A 24,878-nucleotide genomic window follows, 5' to 3' on the forward strand; every position below is an offset into this window, starting at 1 on the left:
TAGCAATAGAGTATTGATCAGATTTGTGTTGGATCAGTCTTATTTGAACTTTGAGCTCGAGTTCACCTTGGATAACAGGAGGAGGAAGTGTAGGCTGCAAGTCTTTGTTACAGAAGTCTGAGGAACAACACTCAATCGTCCTCCTCGTCTGAGCATTGGGAGAATCCTGTCACAAAACAAACACTCGTCAACATCTAGAACTAAACTACACTTTTGGGTTTGGTTAAGGTAAATTTTGATGTAAAAAAAACAAAACACTTACATATATATATATATATATATATATATATACACATACACACACACACACACATACACACACACAAATGTAAATTTTTATGTAAAAAAATTTATAAAAACTCATTCAAATGCAAAGGACACTCATATCTACGAAAGGATGGAATACCATCACCCTTCATGAACTGTGTATCTTAAGGGTTTTACCTTGCACTGGAAGTGGGAGCCCTCGTATTTCATACATCCCGATGTAAGGATAGCTTCACCATGCTCGTCTTCCTCAATGATGGCAAAGCACTGCCCATTGGTCCTAATCACACACACACACGCACACGCACGCACACGCACACACACGCACACACACGCACACACATTACTTACAGATCTAACATGTGTAATGGCTTTGAGGTGTTATGCTGTGATGATGACGAGGAAGACAAGAGTGTAAGTTTGGTTGGTTTAAGGCCTGAGGAGTAGACATAAGGGGGTGACTCACTCGCAGGTGTTGTTGGTGGCATCCTCTGGGCAATGGCCCGAGCAGTAACAGCTGAGGAATCGTGCAGCGTCTTCAGGAGCCACAGTGGAGCCGTCCTCTGCCTGAGATTTTTTTGGCTCTCCATGTTTCATTCCCGTGCCATGGAGCACGTAGTCTGGATTCTGCCCACCTACAAGGAAAACATTCAAACCGTTGGTTTAAAAAAAAAAAAAAAACAAACAAAAGAGAAATAAGGATGTACTCTTAACTTTTTGTTTAAGGTACATGAACTGTGCAAGAAATATGTTTTTCTTTAAATGGTTACCATGGTCTTGGATTGGGGTTAGAGTCAAACTTGTTAGCGTGTTAAACAGCTTTTTGTTCCATTTTAAGCAGCTTTATAAAATCAAAGACTTGTGATATATGAACTTAAAAGCGTAAAATTATCATGTTAAATATTACAAACTACTAGCAGACACCACCATGCTGTCCAGAGAAACCAAGGGGTATGTGCACCATCAAGTCATAAACAAAAAATTAGGTCGTTATGGTAAATTCAGGCCTTTTTTTTGTTAAATAAACTGCTATGACACTGACATAAATCAAGACCAACAATAAAATTCTATTTGTACCATATGAAAGCTAGTATTGTGTCACTGGTCAGACAAACAGCTAATGCTGGTTAGCACCCAAATCATTATTAACACTGGCAGGCCTGGGAAGTGTTGAACAAGACATTTCAAAACAAACCTGGGATATTGAAATCTTGCATGCTTGTTTGTAAAAGGTATAAGCTAATTTACTGGAAATTAGCCATCTGGCAAGCTAAATTCATAATGATGAATATACCAGTCTAATAGGAATGGCAAGTGGACATATTTTGAAGGAAAATGATATGCAGATTGTTTTTTTGTCATTTCTTAAGTATATGCATGTTTGTATAGGTGTATATATAAAATGATAACTTCATTGGTACTTTAGGCACAATAAACGTTAAGCTGTTTGCACAACAAACATTTTCTCTGTATTTTGTCCAATTACATAAGTTTTTGCTTGTTTTCATGCAGTTTACACTGATCACAAGTGAACGCTACGATTAACCTTCAGACTAAACAAGTATTTACTGACTGACTAATCTTGCCTAACTACAAGAAAACATGAAACTACAAGTTGACTCATTACTGATTATTTGCTCAAAGAAGAGCTTCAGTAACCAAACACACTTAATAGTGTTGTTAGCTGAGGAGATGGTCATTAGCTCCCTCATTAACAAACCATCTACATTTCCCTCTGCAGCACAATTAACCAGCAACATCGTTTATTTTTTCCTGATAGTGAAGCATGTATTCGATTACAGCGCAGAGAATCACTCAGAGATGCTTTATCAAATACATGGCAGGCGGGACACCATGACCAAAACAGACTCTCAGACTGTGAGTAAGAGACGAAGATAAAGATTGAAGCAGGGACAGAGGGAAGGCAGAGTCATGGATGTCTGAGAACTGTAACCTGATCTTTGTGCGTGCGTGTGTGTGTCTCTCTTAGACAAGCAGTGTGCACACAAAGACTCCTGTGTTGAGAACTGTGGTTCCTCTTAAAGTTACGGTGCTTCTCCTCAGCCTGCAGGTCCAGACAGGCCTTCTGAAGGCCTTGCCTCCGTCAAAATAAGCCCACGCCAACATTTACTCAAATGCCACATTCCACCCCTAGAGTCCCGCTTCAGTGCCGCACACCTCAACACTCATGTTGACAGACGATGAGAGAGCTATGAAATCATCCTATAAATCACAGAAACACACATTTCCCTTTGTGAAATTACAGGAATATTGGGGGAGGGCCAGACTTGGAGCATATACAGTAGGCAGATCCAGTCATGTATCAGTGCAGATAGCAAGCAGTGACACCTCTACATCTATCAGACTGGGTGGAGTCGAGCTCATGCTCCGATATACAGCATGATATCTCTCCAGCCGCGTGGAGCCAGGCAGTCAGAGTGCTTTCAACTCAAACACTGATATCAGCTGGGGGGTGGGGAGCAAACGACCAAACACACCGATATGACATGAATAGGTGGGAGGAAGGGTGGTAAGATTTTACTTGTTCATTGCTAAATAGGAAATGACCTCTGTGTCCCAAGGCTTTTTTATTTATTTATTTTACTACATTTAGGATCTCATGTTCCAAAAACAATGAGGCCACGATAAAGCAGTGAGGCCCATAACAACCGGAACAGATATGATATAATGCGTTTTAAAATGAGTGCTCGAACACAGGAATGCGTTTAGACATACACATATTTGGGAGTCCTCTGTTGCTAATCGACTAGGAATTTTCAACACACGTTAGCTAATTAATGACTTATCTAGCCAACAAAAATAATATATTTTATACATTTCTTTCAGATGTGGCAGTGAGTTACTGAAAAATATCAGTGCATTGATTGCCCATGAGTTCCACCATATTAAGAAATGTCAGCGTATCATTATTGAGCCAAGAATTTCCCTACGGTAACCTAAATGAACCTAAATCCATTTCCTGGATGAGGTGTTAATTTATATTGCCAACAGAAAGAGAAAATCGTGACCATTGAATTAAATTATGCATTTTGTTTTGGAAACATTCCTCCTTTTCACTGTTTGCAGCAGCACTAACCAAATAATGATGTTAAGTGTGACTCTACCCTTATAAATAAAGACATTTACACTAAAGCAGGGCAGTAGTATTTAAGAACTCTAAAGAAGAAGGAAATAAAACTAGCTTTAATTCATTCATTCCTGAAAAACCACTGCAATTGAAACTCATGTACAATGTGAAATCTGAATCTTTTGCAGTTGCTTCGTGGCTTTTGTTAGTTTCATTACCAGGCGAATGTGATCAGCATCCTGCATAAAACCCTGCACAAACTACAAGAGAAAGAATTAGGGGAAAAGAAAACATTCTATTAACAACATTTAAAAGGCATGTGCCTTCTCTCCCACACACACCAACACCCCCTCTGTGTTGATTGAAAGCCTTTCCAGATATTCGCTGGGTGCCAGGGATAAAAAATCCAAATCCTTTGTGTAAGGGTTTGATTTTTACAGTTGAGAAATGTTCGTTTGATGCCGTAGAGGAAAGCGTCCCTCGGCCCCTCCATTAAGCTGAGCATAAAATACACATGTTGAAAGCGTTTAATTTTACATCTTTGATCAGTTCGCAGTTTAGGCCAGGCGCCGCCACTGTTAAACAGAGCTCTGAACGATAATGGAGGAGGAAGCCGGTAATGTAAACACTGCTTGATGGAAAAAAGGGGAAAAAGTCCTTCTGCGAGGTGAGAGTCCACACTCTGGATTGCCTCTGCAAAACATGCTCACAGAGACCTGTTTTTTGTCGTCCTCCCCTCCCATCTCTCTCTGCAAGAGAGCACTAAATTTAATGAAGGAATGCGAGCGGTGGGGCCATGATACAGGTTACTTTCATGTAAAGCTGTAAAAAGTCTGGTAAATTGGTCATGGTGTGTTCAGTTTACCTAGAGTCATGGCTACAAAACTGCAAAAAATTTATACCAAAAAAAAAAAGTAAACAAATAAGACGTAGTTTAGAATGCACATTAGTCTAAATCAGAGCACATGCAGTTCGGTGAGTGCGCCTCAGAGGGACCTCGGCAGCTCAAATTACTGCACCAACAGAGCCAGCCTCCAAACCCTATCCAATCTAGTCGCTTTTCCTGCTCCTCCCTTGAAAAAGACCTGCAGTGTCTCCCTGCTTCTACATGTGTGCTTAATTCTGGCTGGCCGTCACAGCGGAGTCTGAGGTCTGGCAGTGCTCAGGCAGTAATGAGTCCCTCTGACCACATTCTCCCAGCCTGCACACTGATCTTAAAGAGACAGCAGCCATATACACACCCCAGATCAGTCACCATTGCGCTCTAAACATGGCTAAAAACACAAATTCACCTTTAAAAAAAGAAATTATGAGTGAGTGGAGAAATACCGTGAATTATAACTGCCCTATATATGCAGTTATCCACCAGCTTCTACTTTGTATCAGATAGGAACTGTGTGGAAGGAGTTTTTGCAGATTGCAAAAGCTCTAGCACATCTGGGGTTTAACCCTCATAAATATGAGGTCAATGCAGGCAGCTTGGAGAGCGCTGTTCAAAGCTCATAATAGCCCGGAGCAAGATGTAAACTGGGATATGCTAAGAATGCAAAGGCGAAGGGGTGGAAACTTCACACCTTGATAAACAGGATATGCCAGCTGGCTTTGAGTTGTTGTCTGAGAAACCAGGCTAATTCATCCAAACCACAGTGCATAGCATGACCAGAATGATCAGAATTAATTATACAGAGAATGAAGGGAGAAAAAACAACAAAAAATAAAAAACACCTTTCTATAAAAGTATCAACACGTGTTTTTTTTCCCAAGCAAACTGACTTTCTCAAGAACCACAGGAAAGTCTGCACAGGAAATGATGCAAGAAGTCAGCCAAGTCTCTTGAAGTCTATAATCAGGGCAGAACTCATTCTTACTGGGTCTCGAAGTCTAAGCTAGAGCTGTCGAGAAATGCAAATCCTCCACTACAATAAGGCCGAACCCTCTGTCATACATCAAAACAAGCTAAAAACAAGCCACAAATTGCTAAATAAGGAACGTGCAGCTCTGCAGAATAATGCAGTATAACATGTACCACACAAAACCTTCCTTTAACAGCTAATGTGTGCAAAAACGTCTATTGAAAGACTGTGATTATTAAACAAAAGCAGACCAAACTGCAAATTGGAGAGTTAACGCTAGCATGGCTTAACAATAAATCAGAGTGTCTGTAATGGCCAAAGGTCTTCAAGACATTGCCTTAAGTTTCAGAAGAATGTCTCAAACAATTAATAATCCTTTGCTATTAAAATGACTAGCTTGTTAAAAAAGGAATGAAAGGGGAAAGGAGAACATGTGGAAAACAAGCACCTGGCTGAATCAAAGGGGACTGGATTCATTAAAAGTTTGCTTTTAATGGGTTGTGAGACACCTCCTGAAACAACCTGCGCAGAACCGCACGGCCTTTCATATAGCTGTGCCCAATCATACACACACACACACACACACACACACACACACACACACACACGCGCGCAGACACGCACTAGCTGGGCCTTGTTAATCCCTTTCCGTCAGCGTAGGAATATCATTTCCGGAGAATGGCAAGTATTTTGTGCTTGGTGGAGAATAATGACAACACAGCGTAATACAGGAAATGGTTAAAGTGTTGGGGAAACGCAGATCACCAACAATAGACCCAACAAGCTTCCTGTAGTATGGCCTGGGCAACCGACTCGCCACAGGAGCAAAGGACGGGGGTAGCGGGAGGAGAACGGATGAATGAGCGCAGGCAGGACAGGAGTGATCATAAAAAGTTCAGAATAAACAGTACGGTTAACACTTCTGAGCAATCCTGAGCCATCCAAGTACTAAATTAGCAATTTCCTGAGCCATCCAAGTACTAAATCTAAATAGATTTACTGCACTGGGCCACAATACACATACAAAATGGCTTTATTTGGTCAAAGCGTGTGGAACATTAGTTACTCTAAATGTAATTTGAAAAGGTTCACTAGAGATATATAGCTAAGTTTTAGCATTACTTTCAATTTTGTATTTTTAATTTTTTTTTGCAAATGATGCAAAATTTCACAACGCTGACCCCAAATTCTCCTAGCACAACTCCCTCTTGCTGTTTAAAACCAACCTTTGCAGTGACCGTGCTGGTTGCCCTTTGTTTTAATGACTCTGGCCATATTTTCAGTTTATGAGCACAAAGGAATGGCTTCCAGCGTCTGTTTCTGCACCCGTCCCAGAGTAGAGATCGAAATAGCAACACGGAGGACATATTCTAGGCTGACAAGTGACCACAAGGTCACATGACTCGAGGCGGCACAATGGACTGAACCAACACTGAACCAAAATACCTACGGCAATGTCGAGTCGGGAAAATACTCAGCCGCTCTGGCTGAGTATTTTCCCGACTCGACATTGCCGTAAGTATTTTGGTTCAGTTACTCTTTAGTTTTGGTTTTGGTTCACATTACTCTTTAAAAACTCCAGAAGGGAATCAAAACAACAAAACCTTATAACTAAAAACCTATGACCTACATGTGACCCTGTATGTGAATTATAACCATTTTAAACAGAACTAATGAGACTGTGAGCTATGAGTCATTTCACCTTCAAAGCAAAGCAGAGTGATCTCTATCAGATCTACGCTAGTCCTACTGATGTCTTCCTGTTGCTAAGAATAGTTGTTCTCTATAACTGCAGGAAATTATACCCAAAAATAGAAAGGATTTTGGAAACAAACAAACAAAACACATGACCTGGTTATATTACTAAAAACATATTAGAAATAGACGACTAGTTAATTGCATACATTGGAGAAAATAGGCAAGGAACATAACCAATGTCACAGGAAAAACAAAAACTCATAGTGTAGACATGTAAAACATATAACGAGTTCTTTACATTACATTCGTGTCATTCACAGTAAAGTAGAATAGTACTAACAAAAACATAAGATTACTTTCTATTAAAATTGTGAATGCTCTTTTATGTTAGCTGTCTTTTCAAAACCTTAGTCAAACAATTGCCCTGTTAAAGTGCTTTTCATGATAACGCCCCATGTTATCTGTAGAAATACAATTGGCTCAATTCACCTTTTCACAATCTGCTCCATCTACAGATATGTGTCAGTTCCAACCCCCATCCACCGCAAACAAACAATCAGGGTTATGCTAAACGGCTCTCCATACATCTGCCCACACTATATGCTTTACACACACAAAGTTCCAACCCAGTTTTAATGACTGACAAGCATCAAGGCTTTTATGCAGAGCCAAATGGTTCTCTCTGGGACAGCAATGGCTCATTCACACCTCAGCAGCAGGAGACGAAAGATTCAGATTCCCACATTACAACTAGCCATTGATTTGGTTTGTTATTCGTTATGCGTAATAATGAACACATTACTTTCTCAAAAACAAGAGTCAAGATCATTTTTGTTAGAGCAGGACAACAAAAACCATTCCCCCTGCCTCCATCTGCTATATATTATTAACTCCTTTTCTTATAAGAAATCATTACTGCAAAAATGCCCAGACTTTTCATTTTATCTGCCAATTTATACAAATGTAATAAAGAACAAATGTTAGCGGTTATAAGCGTATGTATAAAAAAAACACATTAAACGGGGAGGGATGGTGATAATCACAATATTGATAACCTGTCACAATACAGTTTTCTGAGATAACAGGATCATTGTGATACAAAAGATTGTTTACATTATTACCATCATCAGGTTCAACAGTCGTATATCTATATACACGTCATGCATTGTAAAAAAAAAACAACTTGTATTGTGATCAATTTATCATCTCACCAAAAAAAAAACAAAAAAAAACAAACAAACAAAAAAAAGATTAATTATATTTAATTGACCACATCAGATGAGGGATTTGGAGAACTTCCAGTCATACCTTCTGTGAGATTGATGAGAAGGAAGACTCCAAACACTACAAAGAAGACCCTCATTGTCTTCATTGTGCCAGTTAAAGGGTGAGAGGCTGCAGATGTTTTGGACTGTAGAGTGACTGTGCAGAGGGACGTGTCTCAGGAAGCGAAGAGCAGGACAGCAAGATGGACTGGTGAGGACTTCAAAGCCTAATCATGGATTCCTCCTGGTTAAAACCCTGCAAAATACAGAGAGCACAACTAATTAGTCAGTCCAGTGACGAGCGTCCTGTGATTTACGAGGCATGAACAAGTCGTCTTTTGTAAAGTTAAGCAAATTAAGTAATTTGTCTTTATTCCTTCCTATCATGCATTTTCTTTTTACCAGAGCTTAACCCCAGAGCTTTGATCACGGGGTGTATTATACAATGGCTGGCATTGAACCCGAGCCAGCGTTAATAATAACGGGTCTGCTACCTTATTGCTCCTGCGTGTCTCTGTGCAATTACCAGGTCCCCCATGGCTGCTTGGGACTCGGGAGAGCCAAGGCTACGAGGCTGGTTTCTGTCACTTTACATTTGGCCAGGGGACAAATAGCCCCGACCTGCGCCCTACTTTTCACACTTCCAAAGTAAGGGGGATACTAAAAAAGGGGATTTAGTGGCTCAATTTGGACTTTTGCCTCCTCTTAGAGGAAACAACAGTTACAGCTATAACATGGACTCCAGTTACGACACCAGCCAAAAAAAAAAAAAAAAAAAAAAACCCATTCACAATTCTATTAGCTTACCACCCACTATGCATTTTAAATACCACCACACAGGATTACAATTTTCAGATTTTAAAACTAAAAGGCACAAAAACCACCTCAGATCAGAAGAAACAACAAGTATTTTTTGAGTAACCCAGTCCAGTTATTCTTATTTAGTACTTTTACTTATTACAGAAAACAGAGAGATGGCTGCAAACCATTAGTTATAAAAGTTTGAGGGACAGACAATGTGTGGTTAACAGTTGAGCATGCTAAGGCCTGAGATGAGTTTGTGGGTCTGTGAGGGAAGACTGTTATATCACACTCATACAAGGCCCCCTGACACTCATAATTCCATCTGTAAACAAGAGCTTCCGCTACACACACTCGGTGCTTAACACACAAGCCACGCGCTGGACTCCTCAGCAACCGCTTCCCACTTCCAAACCTTTAGACTGAGAAGCTGAATAACAGAGACTGCCATGCAATTTCACAATGTTAATCTTGAGCTTTCCTGACATGACTTGACATGAGTTAATATTATGATTAACTATACAACATGGTTCATACCAGCATGGCTGAGTAATACACTGGAATTTTGCTAGATATTGGGCATGATTATTCACACAACTGCACAGGGAATACACAGGGGAAAAAATAAATCCTGCATTTCTTTTTAGAAGTACTTTTCCAAATAACACTAATAACTAAACCCCAAAGGGTGCATCTGATTTCAACAGGTTAAACATATGAACCTGGATCGTGCCATTTCACACACATTTCTAGTAGTGCAATTATACAGACATCATAATTCTACTTTCATTGGAAAAATTCTGTTCTTGACTTGGCCTTACAGAAAAAATGACGTGTGTGCTCAACAGCTTGAATCACTGCCCCCCTCATAGTAAAGCATTGAGGCAGGGGAATGGGATTCTGGGAAGGAATTCCCAAAATCATCAATCACTTAAAACTTAAAAGGTAGGGGGTTGAGAAGCACTCTAGAGATGAAAATCTAAGAGGAAGCATGGATGGGGATGAATTTTGCCATTTTTGAAAGGAACAGAAGTCACAGGTGAAGGTCTAAATATAGGTCTGAAGAAACACATCTTGGCATAATATGTACCTATAACGTGGTAAAAACAAATATTAAATAATGGACAAAACCTATTCTGTCTGTATGTGGCTTGGGGAGAAAAAAAAAAAGTAGTCTACCCACATGGGGTGCCATGATTATAAAGCAAAAAGAAACAGCAGTGCAGTGCACAAGTTAGTCATAAATCTGTTTTTTTGTTGGTTTTAAATGCATTAGATTTTTATAATACGTACAAGGCAAATAACATAAAAACAACCTACATTCTGATGTTTTCTTTCTAATATTGAGTCCATGAGCAATGTATTTATCCTGTCTCCTGTTTATCCTGTAATGTGGATCTACATATTAAATGTAAATATTTTTGGGTTTAACCCTATGCCTTTATCCGTTTTCTGCACTGTAACCACTGTATGGTTTATGCAAATTCCATTCTCTTTACACTGCCTGATTAGAATGCATCGTGTATATAGTGTGTCAATCGCATTGTCTGTTAATCGTGCTCTTTAAGATGTAAACAATGATGGAACCTTTTTAAACCAGGCTGCTATTTATAAGGTGAAAGGCAGATTCAGTGAGTTTTAAAGATACTAGTAAATTGACATGCAGATATAAGTGATAAGTCTGTCTTTCTACATCATCCATTCTACAAAAATAATTAGAACCTCAGATTTTATTACCGTCTATAGCTAAGCACACTTCACTTTCTACTGCATCTGGCTCTGCTGCCTCATAAACAAACTAAATGTGAGAGCAAACATGGCATATGCAGCCTGTGTGTGTGTGTGTGTGTGTGTGTGTGTGTGTGTGTGTGTTGGCATGCAGTCCCTCTAGGGGCCCCCCTTGCAAGCACTGCAGCGCCTCGACTGCCTCTCAAGGCTCTGGAAAGAGCAGACTTCCCGGCTCCACTCACATTGTTTGCTTGGCTGCTCCTGTGCCTCATTCCAGGCTGGATTAGCATAAGAATAATGAGCACTCCCCCCTTCCAGTTCCCCCCACTATACTTCTCCTCTTCGCCTGTCCTGCTCCTCCTCTCCCTCTCTTTACCCCCATTCATTTATCATTCCCTGCTGGCTGTAGCCTCTCCAAAACCTCCGTCATGTTTGGCCGCTGGCGACACGCTGGCTCCCTCACATCCACAAAGTGTCTATCAGAGATTTATTAAAAGTCTGTATATCCGTCCAGAGACAGCGATGAAACAACACCTGCAACAGTATCGAAAGTGCTGAAATGTAGGAATCACTTTTGTTTCCAAACTGGGGTCGTTTGTTAAAATGTTGAGACACATCAGGTCTGAGGATTTTTATACATCTTAACAAGAAAGACATACAGTGGTGACAAGGGAGGTTGCAGTCTAAGAAATGCAAATGTTACTCGATTCCTTGGGTTGTAACAGATTTACACAAGCAGTAGAAGTTGCTGGAAAAAGCTGCATCAAAGATAAAGATATTAATTAGTAAACTTAAGATATTAATTAGTAAACTTATATATATATATATATATATATATATATATATATATATATATATATATATATATATATACACACACACACACACACACACACACACACACACACACACACAAATATACATACATACGCGCACACAGTGCAACCTCAACGCAAGGGTTACGTTTATGACCCTCTTGCAGTAACAAAAAATTTCGATGTTTTGATTCTCTCCTTTTGATGGTTCTATGGGGAATTGTACATGTACATGTACAGTAAACATTTCTCATATATATATATATATATATATATATATATATATATATATATATATATATATATATATATATATATACACACACACACACACACACACACAGTGCAACCTCAACGCAAGGGTTACGTTTATGACCCTCTTGCGAGTAACAAAAAATTTCGATGTTTTGATTCTCTCCTTTTGATGGTTCTATGGGGAATTGTACATGTACATGTACAGTAAACATTTCTCATATATATATATATATATATATATATATATATATATATATATATATATATATATATATATATATTCACACATACATACACACATACATTATGTATATATATATATATATATATATATATATATATATATATATATATATATATATATATATATATATATATATATATATATATATATATATATATATGAGAAAGATCCATAAATGCCACAGAGGCTCAGTGTCTGGGTTTGTTTGCCTTTACTGATCTGCTTCATGAATAAAAGGACTTAGACTGGTCTCTGAACTGTGCAGGCTATTCCCAGACTTTTCATTCATATCAAGAAGCAGACACACAGTGCATCATTAACAACAACACAGATGATCACTCTCCATCAGCCTTTTATTCATATTCCTTATCTGTCAGGAGATCAAATCACTTCCTCAATATGTCTAGTGCAGCTGCAATTACTCTGCTATAAATAATACAAACAGGCTGACATCACTCACAGCAAAATCACTTCTAATATAAAGTGCAAATGTGTGGCTGAAACTAGCACCTCCAGTATGACCTTCAGCAGTTCCTGGGAAACTTGTGCAAAGACTACTGTGGCTTTGCTGGCTGAAGAGTCTCAGGCCAGCCTGTAATTACTCCATGCAGCTGAAAATAAGGCAGAACTTCAGAGGACCCACATGCTCCGACACATTCCACGGGGGTAGAAAAAAAACCAAAACAAAACAACTGTGCTATCACGACCAGAATCAAGCCATCACACACACACACACACACACACACACACAAGGTTGTATTGCTGCATAAGACCAATAGACTTTTACTGAAGGAACATCCAAGTTTCAGTTCTGCAGCCCGAACTCTCAAATTTAGTATAATTTCCCACAGAGGTACATAACAACTGGCAGCAGAACAAAACCTATGCAACTACACAATCAATAACAAAGTTGAAATTGTAAATTAATTGGAATATTCAGTCCAAAATAATGTTACAAAACATCCAAGAAAAAAAAAAGGTCAGTAGAGACTTTACCGATTTGGTTTTTCATGAAAGCACATGTGCTGACTGAAACTTGAGAGTTTCACTGTCCCGGTCAGCTGCTTATCATTACTGGAACACCGCATCTCTGAGGACTTCATACGCCATAACCAAAGGCATTCCTCTTCAGCGGTCTGTTTTACTTCAGAACACACTTTTCTGTACCTGGGAAAGATCAAGCCTTCCCCATTTTAACGAGAGTGAATTCCTGCCTGCTAAGTCACTCATTCCTAATGAATACAGACCTGCGAAAGCCGTTCAAATGAAGCATTCAGAGGAAACAACGTCCTCATTCACGTGCAATCTTCACGAATATGAAGGAACCTGTCCTACGGTTCGTTAGAGGATGTTAAACACTGAGCGCAGTGTTTAAGTGGTGCAAGTTGAAAAACAGAATTCTATATTAACCGTGGCACAGAAATTTATTTTATGCAGGTAGTCTGAATGATTGCCACGAGAAAAGGCCTTAATGGATTTCACAAGGAGGTTCTTCTCTTACAGATCACTTTCACACTCTGCAAAATTTGTGCTGCCACGCTGTCTGCTCAGCCACTCTTCCATGGGCTTACAAATCTAGATGTCTGCCACACCGTGTTTAAAAGCATGCCTGTTCCCCTCCCTTCACCCATACAGACTGAGGAGACATGCTATGCAAACGTTTGGAGATCTGTTTTCTTATCGCTTGGGGGAAGGGCAGTTGTTTTGCTTTTTCCTGTGAAATTGAGCTCATCTGGTGCCGCTGTTCGCGCCACTCGCTTTCATGAGGCACTTGGGCCCGACATTGGTGGGGAGAGGCATTTTCCATTACCTGCTTGTGCATTCCAAGGGGGACAAATGATAAAAAAGGCTTATCTTATGTAGCAAACCTTCCTTCTTGCAAAGTCTTTCCTGCTTTGAAGAGCAATACAGACATTCTGTGGCCACTAGGGTGGCCACAAAAACTAGCAGCAGCAAGTAAAAGGATGCTTAAAGTAGCCCTTTCACCTGGTCCGGATCCATAAATCGCTCACATCAAGGACGGCATTTATTTAATCATAAAGGCAGTTTTGTGAATATTACAAAAGCAACATTACAGTTTTTGTTTATTGGGTTTTACTTCCACACCAGGAGCGGTGGCTATTCAGTGGTTATATAGAGTCCTATAGTTTAATGTTCCTTCATTTGTACTTTGCAAACTTTGGGGTAGTTAGATATTAGCAATAATGATCATGTTGCATTTTAATTAATTCATTTATTAATTCATTTATTAATTCACATTTTAACTAAGTGCAGACTGGGAACACAGCACTGCAATGTTGAAGAAAACCTGACCACACTGCGAAAACCCACGGAAAACAACAACAAAACACGAGTCAGAATATCTAAGCTTCAACATACCTCTCTGCTCCTCCGTGTCACTTAGCGTTGTAGATAAATATTGGGAGTTGACTTTGGATGGCAAAATATATTCTTATAGGCAGAATAACAACTTCCAAACAATCTAAACGTATTACATTTAAGATGGTTTCTAAATATAATCGGATTATGTAATTTTTGGGCTCAGAAACTGGTGGAAATGAGGCTTGCTAATTCGCTGGATGTGAAAAGATGTAAAAGTCACAGGTCCATAGATTTTTTGAAGGGTGGTGCCTTTTTAGAAAGTGTTGCAAAAATACTAAGCAGTTTTAATTTTACAGCTTCAAGCAAAGGCCGTCTAATTGAAGCGGCAGGAGAGCTGTAAAAGTGCAGATTTTACACATGTTCTCAAGCCATCAACCTCCTCAACACCACATTGTCTTCAAAGACCAAACATGGTGTTTGGTTTGTTTGATCTTACGTCCAAGGGCACGGCTACACCGAAGCTCCGCCTGCCTCCACATTTTCATGCTTATGTTTAACACCAATGGGCATAACTGCTAACTATACGGCAGTGAGAGACTCGCATTCAGAACAACAGATTGATTTTTAAGGGAAAGCAATCTAACCCCCCCCCACCACCAATACATACATGGATATAAAATTGAGACTCATTATAACTACATGGATCACATTTCCACAGCTCAGCTGTCTGTGTGTGGTCTGAGTAACGACACAGACTCAAAGCTCCAGGGAAACTTTACGAGTGTGTGGAAAGGACTGGAAATATCTATGGCTTATGAATGCAGAAGTGGAAGGCAGCACGGCAGCATGTTTGTGCTGCAGCCACAGTAACGGTGAGGTCGGAGAAACACACTGGAAAACTTCTGAACTGCCTACAGGCGAGGACCCTGTTTTAAAGTCTGGCAGATCACACAGCCTCGTTCAGCTCCACATCCTTTGCAAACATGTGGCTGCAATTGAGTGGAACAGCCCCTCCCCCAGGTCGCCATCTCACCAGGGCCGTGTAAACATCTCTGGGCCGCACGGCTCACTAAACCGCATTTGATTGGCCCCGACTGATCCACTTCTCCAAGCCAAACCTAAACTTTCACTCGGGGGGTCAATCAAAACTAAGGCCTGCAAATCGGTGGACCTTAACGTGGTCATTCTGAGCGGAGTGGCTGTATTCTGCTTGGCACGGAGGTGCATGCGTAAACAAACATTCCTCATGTGATTGAGGGGTGGGCCATTAACGTGGAGTGGAATTGGGGTAGAGAGGGCAGATTGCATAGTGATGTGGACTCTGACGGACTAATTAAGCTTAACTAATGAGACAGGAAACCTGCTGATTGCTCAGGTCGTTTTTTGCAGGGTTAGGGGTTAGAACCTGCATAGGATGGCATAGGAAGATTTTATTTAAAAAAAAGAAAAAAAAAAAAAAAAACAAGTGGAGCGTTTGGAAAGTGAGGTTTACAGACTGATGCAGATTTCTGGTTTACAATACTACACATATTAGTTTACACATTCCTCACATCTCCCAGAAAGAAAATAGAAAAATATGCCGATCCTACCTGAGAAGGGAGCCAGCGCAACAAGTCATGATGTTTCAGAGAGCAAGGGCTGGCAAGATTCATGAGTGTTAAAGGACAGGACGTCCCACGTTGAGGGAATTTCCAAGCGAGTTACAAGGAGCAGCACCACCGACGTGTTCACAATCACTCAAAACGAACTGCAAAGAAGGTTTGGAAAAATATTGGAACAGTTTAAACAGAACTAGAACATATGTAGTGAAATTAAAATAATGGCATAATAATTACAGTAGGATGAACCAAAAAGTATGTGGTAATTCTAAAATGTAAAAAAAATGTGATAAAAATTCAATAAAAAAATAAATAAAAGAGAAACCATGTATAAAGATGGTTAGCCCAAAAAGTGATGACATTTGTAAAAATACACAGATAACCTTTAAGAGCCCTTGTACATTGGAAATAAAATACCAAGCACTAATAGCGAGCAAAAGGTTGCATGATCCACCTTCAGCTTTTGCTGATGTTTCTGATTTGTGCTGGAGCTCAGCCACATAGACGGGGAAACACGAGAGAGAGGTTTCGGTTTACAGAATATTGAGTTAGACGCTGTGCTCATAGTTGCACCCAGTCAATGCACAGATACACAACTTGGATCCGGACTAAAAGCTGCTTGGAGCTTCAAACGCCACTTTGTTATGGGCATTCGGTTTGGTGAGGCGTATAATTGGCTCCTCAAAACTGCAATTTACAATTTTACTGCAACATTAGTGCCTGCATTAATCCCAATCCATTTACTCATTTCTCACAAAATCAGTCAGACACTGAAATTGAATTAGGATTTGACACTTCTGCCAGTTTTCCAAATTCCTCTGAAACTAAATTGCACATGCCCACAGGAGTTTCTTTTGCACTTCAATGAGTAGGCCACCCAGCAGAAACCGTTCCATTTTCCAATAACACAGGTTATTTCCACACACAGTCTGAGCAGATAAACAGAAACTCTACTTCAACATATCATCCAAGTTTGCTTGACATGTTTGTTAAGTAAGCAGAAATACAGCAGGAATATGAGCGACAGATGAAGGAAGCACATGTCTAGCGTTTGAAGATGACCTCCGCGCAGTTAATTCCGACGGGTTTAGTAAAGCCAACAGAAAAGCGCGTGGGTGTAGGAAAGGCAGCTGCGGCGAACGCGATCAAAGCTAACAATCGAGCGTATCTAATTGAAATTAAAGCCCATGAAATGAGAAGGCTAGCACGGCTTATAGGGGCACACTCTTCCGGCGACGCGGAAAAACTGGTGGGAGGCCACCGACATCTCGTCCTGTGTGAAATACAATTTCCATTAGATTACTTCTTTAACAGAGGAAGTACAATTCTGAAAGTTACTGCTGTTAATAGGCTTCCATAGCATAGCTCAGTAGACCTTTTGAAATCACAATTTTCTAGAACTGCAGCTCTGGCAGTGGTTCCAGCTGTAACATAAATGATAAGTTTATACGAATGAGCTCATTCGAATACATTGCTGTTTCTATAGTAACATCTCATACATTGTGACTTGTATGGTGGATGTTCCATATAAACAAAGAAAACCATATAATCGCCGATTGGAGACGTTTCCTATAAAGTCTTTTTAAACATTTATGAAAGGAGCTTTGCTTTTGGGCTTCTCTGAAACATGACGAACTTTGTGTTTTTTAAAGAGACTCTGGTGAGAGATGCTATAACGTACATGATAACGAAAACTCATGATGTTCTACTACATCAGACTAAACTATAAACATTAAAAACAGTGAGCTGTTGTTAGTTTACGCAGTATAAATGGTAATGCTCTGCAAATTGCTGTGGCATACAAGAAATAACACTTTGGTTCCAACTGATAGAAGAAAATAATCCTCTTCGAGGTGGTAACACTTACTCATGCTTTATGCTGGGCCATATCACTCCACTGTTATGATTGTTTTCCTGTAACAGTGTGAGCCAGCGAATGTTATTCCTTACTAAACGGCATGTTTCTTGGACTTGAGCGAACCTGCGTACGGTTAAACCCAAGTTCTGATGAACTACTGGTGTTCGTTTTTATTGTTATAAGTTTAAAAAAAATTCCTGATCAGACCAACGACACAAACCACATCACAATATACAAGGTGACAATTTCATGTTATGAGACACTTTGGATGGCCAGGCTCAGATATATACATAAATGTCAGCATCCTGTGTGGCTATAAAAAGATGAAGTTGATAAAAGGTGTTAATAATGAACCTCTTACTCTTATAAGCTTCCTTTATCTGAGTACGTTTCCTATCTCGGGTATCATAGGTGTTCATATTCACAGAGATTTTAAAATAAACCAGTAATAATAGACAAAATAGATATCATAATCAAATAGAACTAAAGGTTGACAAAGATTAAATGTAAACGCACCGGGGAGTGATGTGTTAAAGGTAAACATTATATATGAGGGGAAAAAACAGGGCTACTGTGAGAAAAAATTAGGGAAAAGTTTGCTTGTTACATGAGCAAATGTGGGTGAGAATTGACCACTCTTACTTTAAAGGGAAGACAAACAGTCAATTGTGTACTGTCTAATAACATTTTCTAATTAACATTCTACTAAATTACTGTAAAAGAACAAAATGCAGTACAAGTGCAAGAGTACCAGTACTAGTCTGGTACTTGAGTACCAGATTCACAATCCTTATAAGGGACTAGAGTAGCAAGGTGCAAACCATTTTACTCGGTCGAATGTGCTCTGTGCTGTAAGATTAAACAAAAAAAGCTTTCATTGCATTAAAGATGAGCATTTACACAGAATCATATACACAGTTTAAAGTCTTCTAAATGGTACAAGATACTTCAAGTGATTGGAACGTACTACAATAGATGCCATCTTTACAAATCAATTGATTTTTACACCATCCTTTCGAGATGAAAAACTACATTAGAGTATGGTAGACAACCGTCCATCTGGCTTCACAGAAAGAATTCCAGACAATCAATTTTCACCGGCTTGCACTGTTTTTCCATGTTTTGCACACATTTATTGTGACACAAGTCTAAACTAAAAATACTTTACACTCACATGTTATTACTGAAGCTATGACACATTGAGAAAAGTAGTCCTGGGCATTTTTTTTAGAAAAATAAACTGAAAAACATCTGGGACTTTCAGACTTGCAGCGTCCACAGTGAGCATGTCTTGATGACTTAGCGCAAGTCCATGCTGGAACTCAAAGCAGATGTGGTTATCTCTTTTTTTTTGGGAAAGGGATAGACTAGCAGATGGACTAGGGGGTAGAAAATATGTCATGCTGCCACCGAGTGTTGGGAGTCCGTTCTCAGATTAATACCGACACAGACACCATCAGCTGCCTTCTTGTCTCCTCACTTTTCTGATGCTTTAGCATGTCACAGCACCATCTGCCTTTATAAGACATGTAAAAATGGGAATGCAGCCCTTTAATTACAATCACTATACAAATCATCTATGAATATCTGGAGTCCCAAAAACCAAAAGTGCAAACGTTGGACATGCCAACATTTTTCCCTGACACTGTTGGCTCTGGTGAGTTTGTTGGCAATCCTGAGCAACATCTGGATTTTTTTTGTAAAGCTGCCTTGTGACAATGTTCTATTGTTAAACAACTGCACAAGGGAAATTGATTTGAACAGACTGACAATTCTGTCCATGTTGTGAAACCCTACTATTGATCAAGAACTTTAGCCATTTCTATAAGTGGTATAAATGCAGTATAGTGAAGCCTATATATAATAATAATAATAAAAAATAAAATAAAAAAAAGCATAGAGAGCTCGAGAGTTCAAATTTGTGCTTTGAATTGTAAAAATCAACAGGCACTTCAACTTTCATAAGAGGGTTCATAAGGAAACAACAAAGACCACCTTTAAGCCATATAGGTAGAGCGCATCTAAAAATATCAATCGGACACTAACCTCCTGTATTAGGCTAATGTAGATTAGACTTGGGTATGTAGAGTTGGGGTCCAAGCACAGCTCAGAATGTGAGTGTGTGCACTTTTACATACTCCTGCTCTCACATAACCAGCAAATTCCTTTGTGCTGATAAAATAAAAGTTTGTGACTGAAATGTCCTCTAGTGTTAAACCCTACATGCACATATTCTGATAAAAATGCAGCATGAAAGCTGAAGAATTAGCTTGCTGTGCGATAGTTGATAGCCCCCATGCCAATAGAATGACCATTAAAAACACTTAGGTGAGGGGAAAAAAAGGCAGGTATAGGAAATCAAATACCCCGGACTAAACCATTGCATTAACCATGCAATTGAGGCAATGACAAAGTAACACTGTGTAAGTCTAGTCTAGTCTAACTATTCTGGGAATAATCTAAAGACAACCCGTGAAAACAAAACAATGCTATTGAGTTTAACAGCCCTCCTTTCTTTCTCATTTTCCTTTTTTCTTTTTACCTTCTCTTCTTACCTCAGAGCTTCTGAAAAGAGGTGTTCTTTGGTTGCCAGACCCACACAAGTCATTTGTAGACTCAGTGCTCATTAAGATCTGCCGATAACATTCAGTGAGAAAAAAAGTCGCCGAGCCAGGAAGTGCATGCCTGGCTCAGCAGTAAAAAGGGAAGTAAACAGGTAGGCTATTGCTGTGATGAGCGATAAGATCGCTCCAGACAATGTTTCCGCCTACATTCATTGCAGTTACCGTAGCCCTTCTTTGGCTTTTCAAAACCAAGTCTTGTGTCAGCCAAGGGCCGGGTACAAAGGAAAATCTCTGCAAGCGAATGGTGGACATGCACGCACACACACAAACACACATACAGCTACATCTTACAAATGGCAATACATTCCTAAGTGGTTAATTGTAAGCAAGTAAAGAAAATAGCATAAACAAGACTACTGAAAGATTATACACAGCTCTGTTTAAGTGAAACGAGAATATTGCTTTCTCCTGTCCTTCAGCTCATAGCACATAGATTGAGGCAGTAATCTGACTCTTGTGCTTGCCTCCAAAATCCCCAACCCCCAAAGCAGCATTACACTCTTCCTGGTGAAAGCTTGAGGGGTCAAAAACACAGCCTAGGCTGTAAAAAATGAGGTAAACGGGAAACTTTTTCCTCAGGAATTCAGTCAGAAGAAAATAGGTTCGAGCAAATTCATGCAAAATCTTATCATGCAATTCGCATACACTTACAAAGGTGTTAAGAGTACCGAGTTTGAACTGTATAAGCTTTCTTGAGGGCAAATCACATGTATCTGAAACACACTGGGACCCTATCAGCAGTGCGATCTTCCCACAAGTTTCCTAGTTATAGCAGCCCCACCACCACATTAAGTGCTATTAGAACAAAGCAGCTATTTTCATGGGAGAAAACAGTTTCACATCACACAGTGAATGAAACTGTTAGAGGAGGGAAAAAAAAACAGCACGGAAGATTTTTGTACTCAAAATCTAGAGCAAACAAAAGATTAGCTTTCTAAGTCATCTAAATCAGTGGCTTTCAAAACGAGAGGGCATGAGGCATAGAGAGGAGATTCCTTTTTTTCCATCCCACACACAATCCTTATAAAAGATGGATTTATGAATGAGCTCTTGGGAGTTATTATCTAGTTTACCTCCAATAAATATCCTGAAGATTATTGTACGCATTTGAATACCAAGCCTAATATGTGAATAGTGCATTAAATAAACCTCTGGTGATTTCGTTTTTTTTGCTCTGGCAAAAATAAATAAATAAATAAAATAAAAAAACAGGTAAGAGCAGGTATAGAGGCTGCATAAAGTGTAAGTGAACTCTTGATGAAAATCAAAACCCCAGTAAACTGATGGGGAGGTAAAGGAGGGGAAATTCACACAATTACCCCGGGATAGATGCTTTCGGTTTACACACTATGACGTCCCCGATGATAGTGATTTGGAGGGCAGACAGCTTGACAAATTCTTAACCGTACACTCACAGTGGTGATAAAATCTTAAAAAAAAAAAAAAGAAAAAAGAAAAAAACCCAACAGGGAGGTGAGAGTTAAAGTCACAGTTCAAATACGATATGATAGACACATATGCATGCCTATAGAAACAGATACAATCTTTACCCACGAAAAACACATATTACACATCTGTATCATGCATTCCATCAGACACTGTTGAGAATCTGCATATTAAACACACTACGACAAAATTAGGCTCAATATTTATTACAGCTACAAAGCTTACAACTTATCCTGATTAACTAAAGCACGACTTCCACAACTAAGAAGCTTAAAATGCCCAGTGTTTACTCGCAAGTCTATTTATATTCGCTGCACCGAGACAGGCAGAATAAACCACAGGCACTAAAATATCGGCCCAGTTGTGTTCCTGAAGACTGGCACTAAAAGAGAAGCGAGGAGAAAAAAAGAAGAAGAAAAAAAAAGATTTTCTTAGCAAAGCTAGGATGCAAGCACAGCCCACTTCAAGCTTCTAATTTTCCCCTCAGTGTTTTTCTGCTTTTTCCTTGAGCACGAGAAGTCCAAACTGCCCACTCTAACTGTCCGTGGATTTCTCGAGAACTTTATCTCGAATACTATTTATATACAGAAGTCCACTGGTAATAAGTCAGGTCACTTTTTCATGGCTGGAAGGACAACATTGCACAGATTTACTGAAAAGTAAAAAAAAGGCCTTGAAGCAGACCAATTTACTTTCCAAGCAGCGTGCGTACAAACACACCAGGCTGACTACAATGTCCTGGGGGCCATGGTGGTACACTCAGAGACTTAATGATGCAGTCCTCTAGAAGGTTCTCATCATGATTTGGTAGACAGACGTCCAGATGATGTCAATATCTGATACTTATTGATCCGAATGGCTCCACTGAACATGTCAAGCTTTGCTTTTGGAAAATAGAAGCCATACATATACTCTAAAACACACATTTTAAACAAAGCAAAGCAGTGTATAGTAGGCCTAGGCCCAAGTTTTCTACAAGTAGTGTGGAGCCTAGTCACACACACACACACACACACACACACGCCTGCAAGGTACATTTCCACGTTGCAGGTTAGAACTTGTAACAGATGCATCAAAAACACTCTTAATATAATAACAATTAATAGAGTAAACACGAAAAAAAGCTTAAAAATTGGTTTGTGCGGAGAACCAAAAGGAACTGTTACTTTTAATACGTGAGAGTTCAAAAATATTTACACATAAAAGGAACAGAAAAAAGACTGTAGCAATGAAGGCAGGGCTACGTGCCAATCCGCATACTCGCTTACTACATAGTGTAAATAGAACCCGGCACTCTGCCTTCACCTATCCCTAAATAGGGCACAAATCTATTTAGAACGCTAGTAGTCTAGTACAATGCAGAGCGCATCGGCTTTATGTGCATTTCACCAACACGCAGAATTAAACCCCGACAGGCGCCATTTAAAGCAATAACACAAGTATTAACCATGTACATTTTATACCTATTTAGTATGTATACTATTTATTACAAAATAACCAAATATAATGTTTTCCCCTGGACAAAACCAATACCCACTCACCTCTATTTAATGTAAATTCACATCAATATGTAATACATCCACAGCAAACAGGTACAGGATGGCTGTATGTTGGTAGTGTGAAGGTATATATATTTTTAAAAAGTCGTATAAATGTCCCGGAATAAGAGTTAAAGGCGGGTTTATCCGGTTAGTGTGGGGGGTGAAGGCGAGCCCCGGAGTCTCCAGCGTTGTTTTTATGTTAGTAGTAACCGGAGTCGTAGACATTCCGCTCGCGCAGCTCGGCGCTGGGCGAATCCTCCAATCAGTGCGCAGCAGACAGGCTTGTGGAAAGCCAAAGGCGTCACAAACGCCTTAAAAAATCCCGTAGCGCACATGTGAGTTACAAAGTGAGAACTTTATTTAAAACTAGTGCTGCCTGCGCCATCTCGTGGACTCCCTGCTAAGATCATTAGTATTTCTTTCTAAACCCCAACTCTTCAGAACTCCCCAAACACCAGGAAGAATAGTAACCTTTTAAAATTACAGACAGAAAGAAAAAAATCTAAAAATACAGGATTCTATTTCCATTTTATTGACTTTCGCACATTTTTAAAACAGGACCAATGCCAATTTCCCTCACTCGTTTCAGTCGCAGTTTTGTTATATGCATCGATAAATTAAGCCCTCACTATATTATTGTGAGTTACGGTAATCATAGATAATATAGAATAACCATTCTGTAATATGAGAGTTGAGCTACATTTGCATTATATATGCAATAATTACATTTATAATTAAATCATATAATATTATGTATAATTATATCGTAGTGGAGAAATTGTCTTGGTTCATGATGCTAAAAAGGTTGTGAAACATAAAACACAGCTGCTTTGAGACAATGTCTGTTGTGAAAAGCGCTATAGAAATAAACTTGACTTGACTTGTGGGCTGCTGATCTACTATAACAAAACAGTGATTCTGTTTGATTGTTTGCTTCTTATATGTTGTGGTTTTTTTCGAAAGAAATGTGTTCCATCAATTGCAGTAGACTAGGCAGTAAAGTCAAGGCACTGGACAGCCAGCCAAAATGACACATTTATGATTCCTAATGAGGTTAAATTATTACATTCCCTATCATTTGATTAACCTGTATTATTTGAGTGTCAGTACTTAGGCTCCCCATGTGACAAGGGTTTTCACTAGCAACAAACCTAAATATGTTTTATACAGATATGTGAAGTGCAACCTAGACTATGGAAGATGATTGCATGCAAATAAAGGCCTGCATACAGTATATTGGTGATATTCACACAAATGAGGTGAGGCAGAATGCTTGGCTTTTGCTCTGAACTTTGCAAATTTGACAGTAAAAATTATAATAGAAAAATTGCATTTATAACACAGATCAGAGAGAAAAAGTTGGTTTAAAAAAAAAATCACATTTGATTTGACTTTTTCATTACATTTATCGGAATAAAGCAGGTGAGGCATTGCCTCATTACTGCCTTACCTGCATCTTCCGACGGCACATCTCT

General features: G+C 39.3%; 1 protein-coding gene across 2 annotated transcripts in view; it reads right to left on the reverse strand.

The window, feature by feature from the left end:
• The window catches only part of bmpr1ab (bone morphogenetic protein receptor, type IAb), a 30,372-nt gene extending 6,710 nt beyond the window's left edge, over positions 1-23,662 (reverse strand). Inside the window, exons 1-6 of one of the 2 annotated variants that reach the window (XM_046853677.1) lie at positions 23,404-23,662; positions 15,926-16,083; positions 8,215-8,427; positions 734-902; positions 445-547; positions 67-166 (exon numbers count right to left, since the gene is read on the reverse strand). In XM_046853677.1, the coding sequence (XP_046709633.1) occupies positions 67-166; positions 445-547; positions 734-902; positions 8,215-8,278 (436 nt within the window). In that variant the 5' untranslated portion in view covers positions 8,279-8,427; positions 15,926-16,083; positions 23,404-23,662. The remainder of the gene's footprint in view (positions 1-66; positions 167-444; positions 548-733; positions 903-8,214; positions 8,428-15,925; positions 16,084-23,403) is intronic. The other variant, XM_046853679.1, reaches the window with a different exon arrangement.
• Positions 23,663-24,878: the final 1,216 nt, after the last annotated feature.

This window comes from Silurus meridionalis, chromosome 7 (assembly GCF_014805685.1).
Source record: "Silurus meridionalis isolate SWU-2019-XX chromosome 7, ASM1480568v1, whole genome shotgun sequence".
Classification (NCBI taxonomy): Eukaryota; Metazoa; Chordata; class Actinopteri; order Siluriformes; family Siluridae; genus Silurus; species Silurus meridionalis.